The sequence below is a fragment of the Mirounga angustirostris genome, unplaced genomic scaffold, assembly GCF_029215605.1.
Source record: "Mirounga angustirostris isolate CCGP_5_RB_7025 unplaced genomic scaffold, mMirAng1.0.hap1 SCAF_15, whole genome shotgun sequence".
Taxonomy (NCBI): Eukaryota; Metazoa; Chordata; class Mammalia; order Carnivora; family Phocidae; genus Mirounga; species Mirounga angustirostris.
This window is the reverse complement of record NW_026991723.1, coordinates 74,025,627-74,038,458: the sequence shown is the minus strand read 5'-3', so window position 1 is coordinate 74,038,458 and position 12,832 is coordinate 74,025,627. Positions and strand designations below refer to the sequence as shown.

The 12,832-nt window shown below is 57.4% G+C and overlaps 1 protein-coding gene across 7 annotated transcripts in view; it reads right to left on the bottom strand.

Moving 5' to 3' along the window:
* Positions 1-1,873: 1,873 nt before the first annotated feature.
* The window catches only part of RGS3 (regulator of G protein signaling 3), a 117,541-nt gene continuing 106,582 nt past the window's right edge, over positions 1,874-12,832 (bottom strand). For 5 of the 7 annotated variants that reach the window (XM_064579320.1, XM_045882984.3, XM_045882980.2 and 2 more), the window contains 5 exons: positions 8,281-8,345; positions 4,859-4,960; positions 4,449-4,510; positions 3,660-3,826; positions 1,874-2,840 (listed from right to left, as the gene is read on the bottom strand). In XM_064579320.1, the coding sequence (XP_064435390.1) occupies positions 2,655-2,840; positions 3,660-3,826; positions 4,449-4,510; positions 4,859-4,960; positions 8,281-8,345 (582 nt within the window). In that variant the 3' untranslated portion in view covers positions 1,874-2,654. Of the gene's footprint in view, positions 2,841-3,659; positions 3,827-4,448; positions 4,511-4,858; positions 4,961-5,060; positions 7,461-8,280; positions 8,346-12,832 lie in introns of those variants that run through there. The other 2 variants (XM_045882983.3, XM_064579321.1) reach the window with 2 other exon arrangements.

Here is a 12,832-nt window from a genome sequence, read left to right as displayed (position 1 = left end):
GAGCCCCACGTCGGGCTCCCTGCTCCGTGGGAAGCCTGCTTCTCCCTCTCCCGCTCCCCCTGCTTGTGTTCCCTCTCTCGCTGTGTCTCTCTCTGTCAAATAAATAAATAAAATCTTAAAAAATAAAAATAAATGGGGAGCAGCCCGTACACTGTAAAGGTGATGGTCCCCAGGGAGCCCAGGCAGGGCCCAGGGCAGGAGGACCCAGGCACCTCTCCAGCCCGCTCTCTGGATGCTCAGCACAACCACAGCTGCTCTGGGCCAAGCAAGAGACCCCGTGTGAGTAATGGAAACCAGGCAGCGGGGCCTTCGGAAATGGGAATTCCATCTGTCTGACTTTGCTCTACGGGACTTCTGTTTCCATGGCAACTTGGGGGTGGGAAGGTGGAGGGCTTGGCCCTAAGCTAAATCCCTGGACCCTGAAGAAAGGGGAAGGTGAGTCTCTTCAGGCCCACAGTGTCTCCTCCAAGGGGAAGACACCACAGAGAGGCCGGGCTGGGCTGGGACTCAAGTCCTGAGCTCCACTGTCAGCTCGGCCACTAGCCATTTTGGAAGGAACAGCAGTGGTACTGTGGTCCCCTCCGGGCCTGTTTTCCCAAGCTGTCAGGTCCCCAAATCTCAGGCCTGGATGACACCTGTGAGGTGGCCTTGCTCTGTTTAGGGGCACATCTCTGCCCCTCGCTGTCCTTCCAGCCTCATTGAGGCTCTGGGGTCTCCGGGGCAGGCAAGTCCTTCACTGATTACAAGGCCCAACAAGGCTCAGGCCGGGTCCAGTGCCAGACCCAGCTCCACTCCTGGAAGAGCTCATACTCCCAGTGCTAGAAAAAAAGGCTGGAACATGTACTGAGCACCTACTGTATGCCTGGCCCTAGGTTAGGCCTCCAGGGCAAACAGCAAGGGGAGGCACAGAGGAGAGTGGCTACAAAGCCCCATGTCCTTTGTGTTTCCAAGTCAAGGTGGGCAGACCTGAACCCAGGACCCCAGGCAGGGAACAAGATCCAGGGAGATGGGGCCCAGCCCCTCCTGCACCAATTCCCTCCGGCTGCATGGAAGTCAGCCCTGCTGGGCCAGGCCCCACTCCGGGCAGTGCCCCCCAGACCCTGGCAGGCTGTATGTGGGGGCAGTGGGGGCCAGCTCTGGCGTCAGCTTGGCCTGGGTTCCAGGCTCTCTTCTACCTCCTCCAGGCAAGTGGTCTGGGGCCTCCAGGCCTTGCCTAAATTTGCGTCTCCAGTTAGGCACGGAGTGGGAAGCCTTCCTCTGGGACACAGAGGGGGTCTCTGTAAGCCCTACTTCTTGTCACCTGCCCAGCTCTTACCTCTGTCCTAACGGCGTCCACGGGCCGGCCCATCTGCAGCCTGAGAGGCTAGCCTTGTCCACCTCCACCAACCAGCCCTGTGCCACCTGAAAGTTCCACTGGAATCTCAGGGTGTGGTGGGCAGAGGAATGTAGCCAGCTGGTGGCCAAGCTAGAACTCTGTCCTGTGGCAAGCAGGGGACAGCAATCCAGAGCACAGACTTGGTAGCCAGCAGGGCTTAGGCAGAACCCTGTCTCTGCCACTTGCCAGCCGTATGACCTTGGACGAGTCACCCACCCTGTCTGTGCTTCACTCTCCTCATCTGTGAAACGGGCATAACCCCCCATCTCCCAGGCTGGTGGAGAAGGGGAGAGGTAATTACATGGAATGAGCATGGCAGAGTGCCTAGCACAGGGAAACAGCCTGTCAGGGAGCCACGAGCCCGGAAGATCATGTGTGTGGCTCTGGGATGGGAGGCGGGTGATGGCAAGAGAGGAGAAGCCGCCGGATTGACCCCCAGCCCCAGCCCCAGTCCACCTTGGGAAAGCTCAAACCCAGAAACAAACAGAAAGGGGCAAGAACAAGAAATAACACAGGCCTTTTATTTGTTCCAGAACTCGGCTGCTGTGTGGTCTGAGGGTGCCATGCTTTCCCAGAGCCCCTGAGGGACACCTCCCTTGGGGAGTGCGGGATTCCTGTGCAAGGTCACACGGCAGCACCTGCCCCTCCAGGCCTCATCAGTCTGGAAGGCCCAGCTGCCTGCCACGGTGCCTGGGACAAGCAAATCCCCTAAAACTGGGAAGTGGTGTCCACCCTCTCGGTGAGGTGGCTTTTTCACAAGGCGTTGGTTAAAATATTGCACTTGTAAATTAGGAAAACCGATGAGGCAAAAATTTCCTATTACAGGACAACGTGCCAAGCATCCGACTACTGTTTAAATAAATAAAACTCAAGGCACGGGGTCTGAGCTGCGAGTCCCAGCGGCCCCCCCTGGAGAGCCCTGGAGCCCACAGCTAGGCCCCCTGCCCCATCAGCCAGTTCTTTCAGGAACTTGGTCAATGCTGAGCCCACGCAGCACGGAACAGCAGCTCCGGATCTGGCTCAGCCAGGGCCCCTGACCTGCCAGGGCCCTCGGGCCCCCTCGTACCGGGGCAGTGTGGACCCAACGGGGCCAGTCCTTCTACTCCTCCAGTGGCCTGGGCCTCCCTTGGTCCAGGCCTCTCATCCGAATGTCCGTCTGTCTGTCCGGAGACGCAGGCTCCGGGGGCTTGCTTGCCCCCTCCGTCGCAGAGGGAGAGAGGCAGGTGGGAAGGGGGCCCAGCCCGCCTGGTGTGAACACGGAGCTCTACCCAGTCAGCCCCTAAAGCGGGGGACTCATCTTCTTCTGGTTAATGAGGTCCAGGTAGAGGTCAGAGCGGAGGAAGCGTGGGTAGGAGTCCTTTTCCATGAGCCCGAAGATGCGCTTCTGCGCCAGATCGAAGCAGCCGCGGGTGACACTCTGCAGGTTGTCCTTGGTGTGCTCCCGTGTGTAGGAGTCCAGGTTGACCTGTGGGGGCAGAGGGCAGTATGGTCAGGTCCACTGGCACGGGGCTGACCCTGGGCACGGGGGGCCAGGAATGGGACCTCCCCAGCCCTTCACCTCCAAGCCCCTCTGTTCCATGTCTTAAGTCTCAGAGTGGAGACCCTCGGGGCAGCGATTCAAGTCCTGGCTCGGTCACTCACTCTAAGGCGGGTAGTTTATAGGGCCTGGACATACCACCTCTGAGGTCAGACTGCCTGGTTGGAATTCCAGCAGTGCCGTAGCTAGGCATGTGACCCTGAGCAGATCACCTAAGTGCTCTGAGGCCCCCTTGTTTTATCTGTAGGCAAGGAAGGATGGTACACTCCTCAGAGTGCCAAAGACGAAACAAGGTCATCCATGGTAAAGAGATATGGAGTCAATCAACAGATCACCCACTGCGAGTCTGCATACAGTGCCTGGCCCTCAGTAAGCACTCACTAGATGGTAGCGACTCCGAGCTAGGCTCTCTGAGACTGTCTCCTCATTTTTCAAATGATGATAATATTAAACCCATTTTACAGGTTGTCATGAGGATCAAATCAAAGAGTGCATCCATAAAGGGCTTGGTGTATGCCCGGCACGCAGTGCCTCGACAGTGCCCATTTCTGGTACCGACAGAACTCTGTTCCTCCCAGGGCCCCAGCTTGCTTCCTCTCCACCCTGGACACATGGTCCCCAAGAGTCACTCTGGCCTCTCCCCTTCCTGAGCTCCTTGCTGAGGCAGCCAGGTACCTGTGATCACTGAGAGGCCACTGGGGATGGGGATGGGGCTGGGGCACCCAAGGGCCCAGCCTGAGGCCTTACCTCCTTGCACGCCTGGATTGCAATGTACTCAGCGAAGATCTTCTTGGCCTTGGCCGCCATCTTGGACTGTGACTTGACCTTCTTGAAGTCCTCACATGCCAGCCAGAATTCCAGGTTCTCCTCACTAAACTCGGTGCGAAGGAAGGCCTGGAACACTGCTAAGCCATCTGTGACGAGAAGCCCAGGCCCCGGGGTGAGAGGCAGAACGAGCCCCTTCTGCCTTCTGGACCCCCCAACCTCCCCTCCAGGGGCCTTTGAGGGTGCAGATGTTGGGAGCTTAGTAAGATAACCACTTCAAAGAGCCAGGAGCCCCTGGGATGTGGACCCACCCCTGCCACTGCCTCTCTGTGGGCCTTGGCCACGTCTCTGCCGTCTGTGCCTCAGTTCCCTCATCTGTAAAATGGGGGTCATGAGTCTATCTCCTGGAGCCCTGTGAGGATCGGAGGGGATCCTGCCCACGAGATGCGGAGCACATGTGGCCCAGTGGAAGCCCTCGGTATGTGGAAATGTTTATTGTTATTCTGGGAATCTGGGTGTGAGCACACAGGCCCCGGGCCTCTTGCAGGCACTGCCGGCTGCCCCGGACAGGGAGGGCCTGGCCGAAGCCAGCTCCAAGGCCAGCGCAAGGGCCTCGGCCTCTCCCAACGGCAGGGACACCCGACGGGACCCAGGAACGAGGGAAAGGCCACCTCTCTGGGAGCAGACACACGCTCTGGGCCTGGGCGAGCAGGAACGGGAAGGGAGGGAGATCACGCAGGGAGGGGAGCAGGCCAGCTGGCCCCCACTTACATTTGTGAAGCAGCAGCTTCTCCAAGGACTCGCCCCACTTGAGGGCTTCCTCTGAGGTGGGCCTGAGGGGCGAGGGAAGGGGCAGAGTGAGGCACCGTGAGGTTCGGGGAAGTGGGGGGGGGGGGCGGTCTCTGTTAGCTGCCCTTGGCCTGGGCAGCGGCCGAGCCCAGCTGGGGAGCCCAGCCCCTCTCTTTGGGCCCCATCGCCTCTGCCCCTGCCCGGCCGGCCTTCCCAGAGAGTCTGTCCCCCTTGAGGGCTTGCCAGGTACCAGGCTCCCTCAAAGACAGCCGCCGTCCAACTCAGAGCTGGATCAAGCCCAAAAACCCCTTTCCATCTGACCCCACCGCCAGCCCTGCTCCCCTGGGGACCAGCGAGCGCCCGAGGGGCCCCGGGGTGCAGAGAGGACCTACTTGAATGACTTCACCATTTTGTCTGCCTTGCCCGCTGGTTGGGCCCCGGGGGACTCGTTCCTCCGCCTGAAGATGCCCAGCTTGTTCTTCATGTCCTTGGCTCTGGGGGCAGAAGCAGAGAAGGGGGTCAGTCAGCCTGGCGCGCTCGGCCCCTGCACACTCAGGGTGGGAAGGGTGCGCGCCGGGGGGCAGAGGCACCTACTCCTTCATCGTGTGCCGCCTCTGTAGGTTCCCGTTGCGCGTGAGGTACATGCCTCGGAGCATCTCTGTAGGGCCCCCCACCTTGGGGCCCGGGACGGTCTGCAGGGAGCAGCCCCCAGGTTCCCTCTTCCCCTCCCTGCGTCCCGGGGCGGCGCGGGCTGCAGCCAAGTGTTCGTTCGCCGGGATCCCAGCCGGATGACTGGGGCTCCCAGGCACAGGCCGGGCTGGGACTCAGACAGGAGGAGCCAGGAAATGGGAGGGACCAGCACAGGGAGCGGAAAAAAAAAAAAAAAAAAATCCCTCCCGGCCAACCCCGAGAGGGAGCCCGTGAAAGGGGCATGTGTCTGCAAGGGCCGGCCTCTGGGGCCCGAGGGCCCGACCGAGTTCTTTGTGACCGGCCTCCCCGTTGCCGTGGCAGCGCCGGGGGAAGGAGAAAACAAGGCAGCAAATTGCTGGGAGGGAGGGGGGAGTGCTCTGCCCACCAGGGTGGCAGGCCTGGCTATTTTTAGCCAGGAAGCATTTTTAGCCTTGCCACTCCCCCAGGAGGCAGCCGATTTGGGGACTGGCCAAAGCTGCTGGCAAGAAAGGGGTTAAATGCCCCATGCTCACGTTTGCCCCCCCTGTCGCTGGACCCCCTACCCTGGGCACCTCCGGGATAGCTCCTGGCAGCCGGCCTCGGCCTCAGTCACTGGCTTTGGATACAAGCATCCAGGAATGTGCAAGAGGATGTCCCCCAAGTCTGAGTACAGTTTCAAGCTCGGATAACTTCAGGAGCACAAGTCCTATAAACTTCCCAAAATGTCATTTGGAATTTTAATTACGTAATTTTTTAATGCACATTGAGTGTTGTGATTTTTGAACGATACATTTTTTTTTTTTTTAATTTTAAGTTTTGGTCTCTGTTCTGCTGATCAACGATAAAAAAAATGCTGACTGAAACCAAAAGTTAAAAAATGCGTTGGCAAAATCACAAAGCTAACGAAGTGTAGAAGAAATTTAAATGATTCAACTTTCAAATGGGTGTTTGTTAAGTTTGTAGTATTTATACTTCTGAAGTTACTGGAGCTTAAAGCGGCATTAAGACCCCCGGGACACCCTGGGTGAGTCGGTGAGGGAGGCGGTGCCCCGTGGAGGTTAAGTGTGAAGCTCTGCAACCGCACAGCCTTGGGTTCAAATCCCAGCTCCAGCAGTTGCCAACTGTGTGCTCTTGGTCAAGTCAGCTCACCTCTCAGAACGTCAAATTTTCCCATCCATCAAACAGGGATGATAATAGTACCTACCATCTGCTGGGGTTGTTGTGAGAAGCAAGGAGAAAATGCGCATAAAGTTTTAGCACATTGCCTGGGGCAGAAGTGCTCAGGAGAGAGAGAGAAGGGAGTGGCGGCCCACTGTGTCCTGAGGGTCTGCGGCAGCTGCCCAGGGATGGGGACCCTGCTCTAGAAAGTCCAAGCCAAGGAACTAAGGCCAAGGAGTCCAGGGATTGGCAGTCTTCTGGGTGAGGACTGGGGCCCTCAGAATGCCACCCCAGGGGTGACTAGGGTGCCAGCATTTGACTTCCTGGGACGTAGTGGTCTGTCTGACAGGATGGCAGAGCTCAGACGGGCCCCGAGTGTTCCCACGTGGGTCCAGAAGGCAAAACAGGGACCCACAAGAGGAAGCTAAAGGAGCACTTTTCCTTCAGTCAGAGCCATGAAGAAATGGAATGGGTGGCCTCTGGGGAATGGACTCTCATCACTAGGGGCTCAAAGGCTACACAGCAGGGCTGCTGTGAACCTCCTTCAGAACACTCTACACTGAGCTTCAATATAACAGGCTCTGAAGAAAAAAAAAAAAAAATATATATATATGTATTTATATTTATAATATTAGAGCCAGCACACCAGGTATCCGATCCCCACTCGGCCACACACTTGCTGTGGGACTGGAGACAAGTACCTTCTTTTTGTTTCAGTTTACTCATTGGTCAAATAGGGTATGTAAGAAGAAAAAGGAAATGTAAAATAAAAACAATGGTAAAGATTAAATTAGATAATATATGGAATGCGCACAGAACAGTGCCTGGCACAATAAAGATTAGTTATTTTTATTGTTATCCCAGATTCTAAGAGTCCTCGATGAAGCTTTTAAGAATGTGAGCTTCAGACATTCAAAAGGCAGCACCCACCCTGAAGGGAGGCTAGAGTTAGGACCGGCCCAGGACAGCCCCAGCATCCCCAGATGCCCACCCTCCACGGCCTGCCACTGCTGTACCCCTGGGAGCAACACCCCAGCAGCTTTGGTGATACCTGGACCAAAGGGCTATTTTTGATGCCTGTTACCTGCCCTAGAAGGCGGGATTGCTCCTGGCTGCAGAGTGAGAGGAGCCTACAGTTGCCACAGGAACCTGGAGAGGCCCGAGGAGCTGGGGGAGAAAGAGTTTCTAGAGTAGTGGACGCTAGCCAAAGTAGAGGCCAGGAAAACGGCTATAGGAGGCATCTGGGAAGACCCTGTCCTCCCCGCCCAGGCCCAACTGGTAAATAATGGTGGGCACTACACAAGCTGGAGGGGAGGAGGACTCCCTCTGGGGGCCACCGTGTGCCCCACCACCTCCTCTCCATCCCGCCCCTAGTCTCCAGGTCCTTGGGCCCAGGTGTACAAGGAGCCTAAGGGGAACCCACACACACCCTGTTCATTTAACTGGCACCTCCAAACCTCCAAACGGATGTGTAAGGCCCCAGAGCCTGGCCCGAAAGGCTGGGGAGTATGGGACACGCTACCTGGACCAGCAGCGCCACCTCCTGGCAACGCCAAAGACTGCTAGTCTTCAAGAGCTCAAGAGGAGAAAGGGGGAATCCCGTGTCCTTTCTCAGGGAGCAAAGCACTTGTCAAGGTCACTCAGCCACTGCTTGGCTTAGAGGCTGGGCCCGGGCCAGGACAACCCAGCTGGTTGCCTCTGCTTGGTTCCCTGGGGCTTCCAGTACTGAATCAGCATGTTGCCTCACTCTGCATGAATGCTGAGGGCAGTGTCGGACGCTCAGGACCCTAGCGACCCCACACTGGGGCCACCAGCAAGTCTTAAGATCTTGTTGTTCGCTGGTGTCTGTCTAGGGCAGGACTGGCCACAGCCCCTCCTCCCCACCTGTCCCCCTGGAGGAGAGACAAGCCCGAGGACAGAGGAAGAAGAGGGGGTTGGGGAGCCTCCCTAACTGCAAGGTTGAGGACCAGGGATCTTTCCAACGTACAGGTTTTTGCTCTTTCTCTTCCGAGAGGCTTCATCATCATCCCCAGCCGTGTCAGCCCCACTCATCTGTGGAAGAAAGACACGTTATAGTCGGGGCATCCAAAGGCTGCTTGCTGCCTGAGCAAAGAGAGGCTCAGGGATCCAACGGTGCCTGCAAACTGTCCCACCCCTCTCCTGCAAAGCTCCTACCCCTCAGGTGAGGGACAGGGAGGCCCATTACTGGGAACAGTCTGTCCATGAAGTGTGGCCAGCTTGGCAGATCCTCCAGCCAAAGGGGTCTCCTCCCAGTGCAACTAGGAGCCCGGTTTGCGAGGGAGAAGCCGAAGACACAGCACTGATGGCAGAACCAGAGACAGCAGACTGGAGAGCAGGGCTACAGGAGGGCTTCTGCAGTGGGATTCTGCCAGTCATGGTCCCTCGGTGAGCCTCGATTTCTTAATTTCAAAATCGAGATCCTGGGATGCCTGAGTGGCTCAGTCGGTGAAGCGTCTGCCTTCGGCTCAGGTCATGATCCCAGGGTCCTGGGATCGAGTCCCGCATCGGGCTGCTTGTTCAGCAGGGAGCCTGCTCCTCCCTCTGCCTCTGCCTGCCCCTCCCCCTGCTTGTGCTCGCTCTCTGTCTCTGACAAATAAATAAATAAAATCTTTGAAAAAAAAAAATCAAGATCCTAATGACTAACTCGGGCTTCTGAGGTTTGGCAGAGACCTGGGATTGGTCAGCAGGGTGGACAGTGAATTGTCGCACAAGCCTGAGAGAAGCTCTCCTGCCTTAAAGCCTTCCATGGCTCCCCAGTGCCCCCAGGGTAACATCCAAACTCTGTGACATGATATACAGGGTCTGCCATCTTAGGAGCTGGGCAGGAAGTTGCATTTGAACATCAGTTACAGTCCTTCAGTTATCTCTCCGGTCCAGCTCCCTCCTTGACCCTGCCCTCCAGACAAATGGAATGTCTTTGCATGAACTGCCCCCTCACCTCAGGCCTTTACCTGGGCTACACCTTCCACGGGGGATGCTTTTGTGACCCTCCCGTCTCCCTTTACTCCCAAGACCCAGCCTCAGGAAAGAGCAGACCTCGGGTAAGCCACTTAAATGCCTCCTCACCTAGGGAGCACTCCCAGACCCCAAGACCAAGGCTGTGCCCCCTTCACCGCTTTTGAGGTTCCCGCCACATTCAAAAGGGCTTTTTCTAAATCTGTCCCCTCTGCTTGGCTGTGAGTTCTTCTTCTTTTTTTTTTAAAGACTTTATTTATTTGACAGAGACACAGTGAGAGAGGGAACACAAGCAGGGGGAGTGGGAGAGGGAGAAGCAGGCTTCCCGCGGAGCAGGGAGCCCGATGCGGGGCTCGATCCCAGGACCCTGGGACCACGACCTGAGCCGAAGGCAGACGCTTAACGACTGAGCCACCCAGGAACCCCTTGGCTGTGAGTTCTCATGAGCGAGGCCTCTGTCTGCCTGGGTCACCCTCACGGGGTGAGCACCTCACGATTAGGAGCTCAACAAATATTTGTCGAATGAATGAATGCATCAAGAGAGGGAAAGCAGACTGGAAACAATGAGTCTTGAGGCCCTCACTGCCTGAATCCCAGCTTGCAGCTGTATCCCCCACCCCCTCCGCTCCACTGCGGCCCACAGACTGCACCTCTCCCACCCCTCTCTCCCCTCCCCTTTGCCTGTGCTGTGTCCTCTTCCTGGAATGCCTCTCTCCTCTTCCCCCTCAGTCTGCCACTCCTCTTCTCCAGACCACTCCAGATTCCCACCATCTCAGGGCTGTCCTGTTTCCCTTGCCCTGCTGGCGCTTGTCCATCTTCTTCCAGAAGAAACCCAAGGCCCCAACAGTGCCACCCTGGGGCAGGAGCCCAGGAAATGCTCTGAGGATGGGAGAGGAGCTAGAGCTCAGAGTAGGCTGGGCATGGACGTTATGTCCCAAGACAAGACAGAATGCCACCCAGTGTGCATCTCAGCTCTAATTCCTCATGAGTCCCACCCTGGGCCTCAATTTCCTCATTTGTAAAATAAAGATGGGCCAATTCTTAAAGCGCTCTTAATTCTGTAAAGAAAAGTGGCCTTATTCCAGATATAGCCAACAGGGGGAGCTACTAGCCTCAGTGGAATACACACCCATGGATGGACGGATGGACGGATGAATGGATGAACGGACAGACGGACGGATGGATGAATTCATACTATAGACCAGACCCCGGAATGGGCATTATCCAGATACTATCTCATTAATCTTCAGAGTAAGTCCATAAAGCAAACAGAGGTTCAGAGAAGTTAAGCCACTTGCCCAAAGATACCCAGAGTTGAAGTGACTGCGGGAATCTAGGTCTGTGTGCATTTAAGGCCCGTGTTTCTCCACTAGAGGATGCTGCTATTCAAATGTAAGGATGGGGCACATTCTGAATGTTTTCAGTAAAAGTCTCGGGGGAAGTGCCACCTCCTTCCTGAGAAGACTGCCCCGCCAGGGTTGTAAACACGCGTGTATACGTGCATACACAGGCACACACCCATCTACGGTGTGTGATTCCAGAGCTCGGGTTTGCGGGAAGCAGGTACTGATCCTATTTGTCCTGACTCTGGCAGAGTTTCTTAGCCTCTCAGCTTCAGCTTCGTTGGCTACAGCACAGGTGGGGTGACGGCCCCCTGGCAGTTGGAAGAGTCACCACGATCAAGCCTCAGCCCCTGTGGCCCAACGCTGGGGCCCTCTGTAACCAGGGCTGCCCGGGGTCATTGCTCAGTGAGTCTCCCCCGGGCTCCCCAAGCTGGGCCCGTCGCACACACCGGCTGCAGTCACACTGGCCAGGCTAGGCAGTGCCTGGAGCCCCCACCCGTGGGAAAGGGCCACGGGCGCTGGGCTTCCTCCCATTCTAACCTCAGCTTCCGTACTTTATCGAGCCCACACAATGGGCCTGGGGGCCACTCCCGCCCCGCCCGCACCCCTCAGCCTCTGCACTGCTGGGAAATGGGCTCTTCCTTCCACTGCTGGGAGGGGGTCATCTTTGGCAGGGACCAACCCACACCAATCGGCCTGATAGCCCAGTGCCTGGGCAGTGACCCGCAGAGCAGCTGGGGACACCCAGGCACTACGTGGGGGTGGCTGCAGGCTAGACAGAGAAGAAACTGAGCCAGAAAGTCAGGGTTCTGATTCCCAGCCCCACAGTGGCCCCCAAGGCTCCCCTCTTCAGGAGGTCCTGCCCGGTACCCAGCACACAAAAGGCCTCTCCTTCCCCTCTGCTCCCCACTGCCTTGCTCCTCCCCAGGGCCCTCCCTGCTGGAAGGGAAACGGAGGGGGGCCCAGAGCCACCAGGCAGGAATCCCTGGGGCCCGCCCGGCCACTCCAGGCACTGGGAGCTCCCCACCCCTTGGAATAATAACTATAATTCTTACTGTAATTATCACTATAATAATAGTTGTGGTTAAGGGTGTCGATTCTAAATTGCCTGGATTGGGATCCTACCTCAGTGACTTAGGAGCTAATTGGCTTTAGCCGAGTTACAACCTCTCCCGGTGCCTCGGTCTCTGTAGCTGTAAAGTGGGGATAATGACCGGACCTGCCTCATCGGGGCGTGGTGCGGATTAACTAAGCGAACACACAGGAAGAGCCTAGTTCGGTACCTGTACGCCCAGCGCCCCACTGCTGCCGGCTGTGGGGGTTATCGCGAGTGTTCGCTGAGCACTCACTACGTGCCAGGTCTGCAGTGAAGGGCTTTCATGTTTTTACCTCGTTCCATCTTCACGACCCTTCTGAGAACGATTTGTTGTCACCTGCCCCAGTCCACAGCGGAGGAAACTGAGGCACAAGCTGCCAAGTGGCAGCGAATTTCAGGCCTGGCCCCAAAGCCCACCCACGACTGAGGGCTCTTGTGAGCAGGGGCTTCACCTGGTTCCTCTCGCTGGTCTGGACCCAACTTCTGGGGCTACCCGGACATGCTGGCGCCAGCGTCCCACACCCTGTCCCCCTCTGACCTGGCCCAGCCTGGCGGGCCCCATACAACCTTGTGGAAACACTGGATCTGAACGCTACACATATTTGTTTGGACACAGGAAATAATTTTTCTTTAAGCGCCTTGTAAACAGGAGGCTCGAGAGTACTGCCACATCTTGGAGCTGGAAGGCATCTTAAGAGGCCCTCTGGTCTGACCTCCTGCCTAGGCGGGAAGCTTGGCGTGGCAGACAGCCTCTGCCCAAGCCAGTCCCCGCAGGGGGCGGGGGAGAAGGAAGCATGGCCTGGGAGGGGCCGCAGCCTCTGTCTCCTCACTGTCAAAGAACGACCACGACCCTGGGCCACGCCAGGCCAGGCTGAGGCGGAAGTGAAGGGCAGCAACCCTGGGCCCAGACACAGATTCGCTCAGGGCTTCGCAGGCTCCCAGGAAAAGGGCAGATGCAGGCCCGTGGTTCTGCCTGCGGGGCCACCAGGGGGCAGCCAGCAAGGCAGGGGTCTGGCAGCAGAGGGCACTGTGAGACCACTCAACTCGGCACCGGGAGCCAGGCGCAGGGGATGGCCCGGGGGGGGGTTAACCTTGGTGGGGAGGTCTTCTCCTCTCTGGACCTC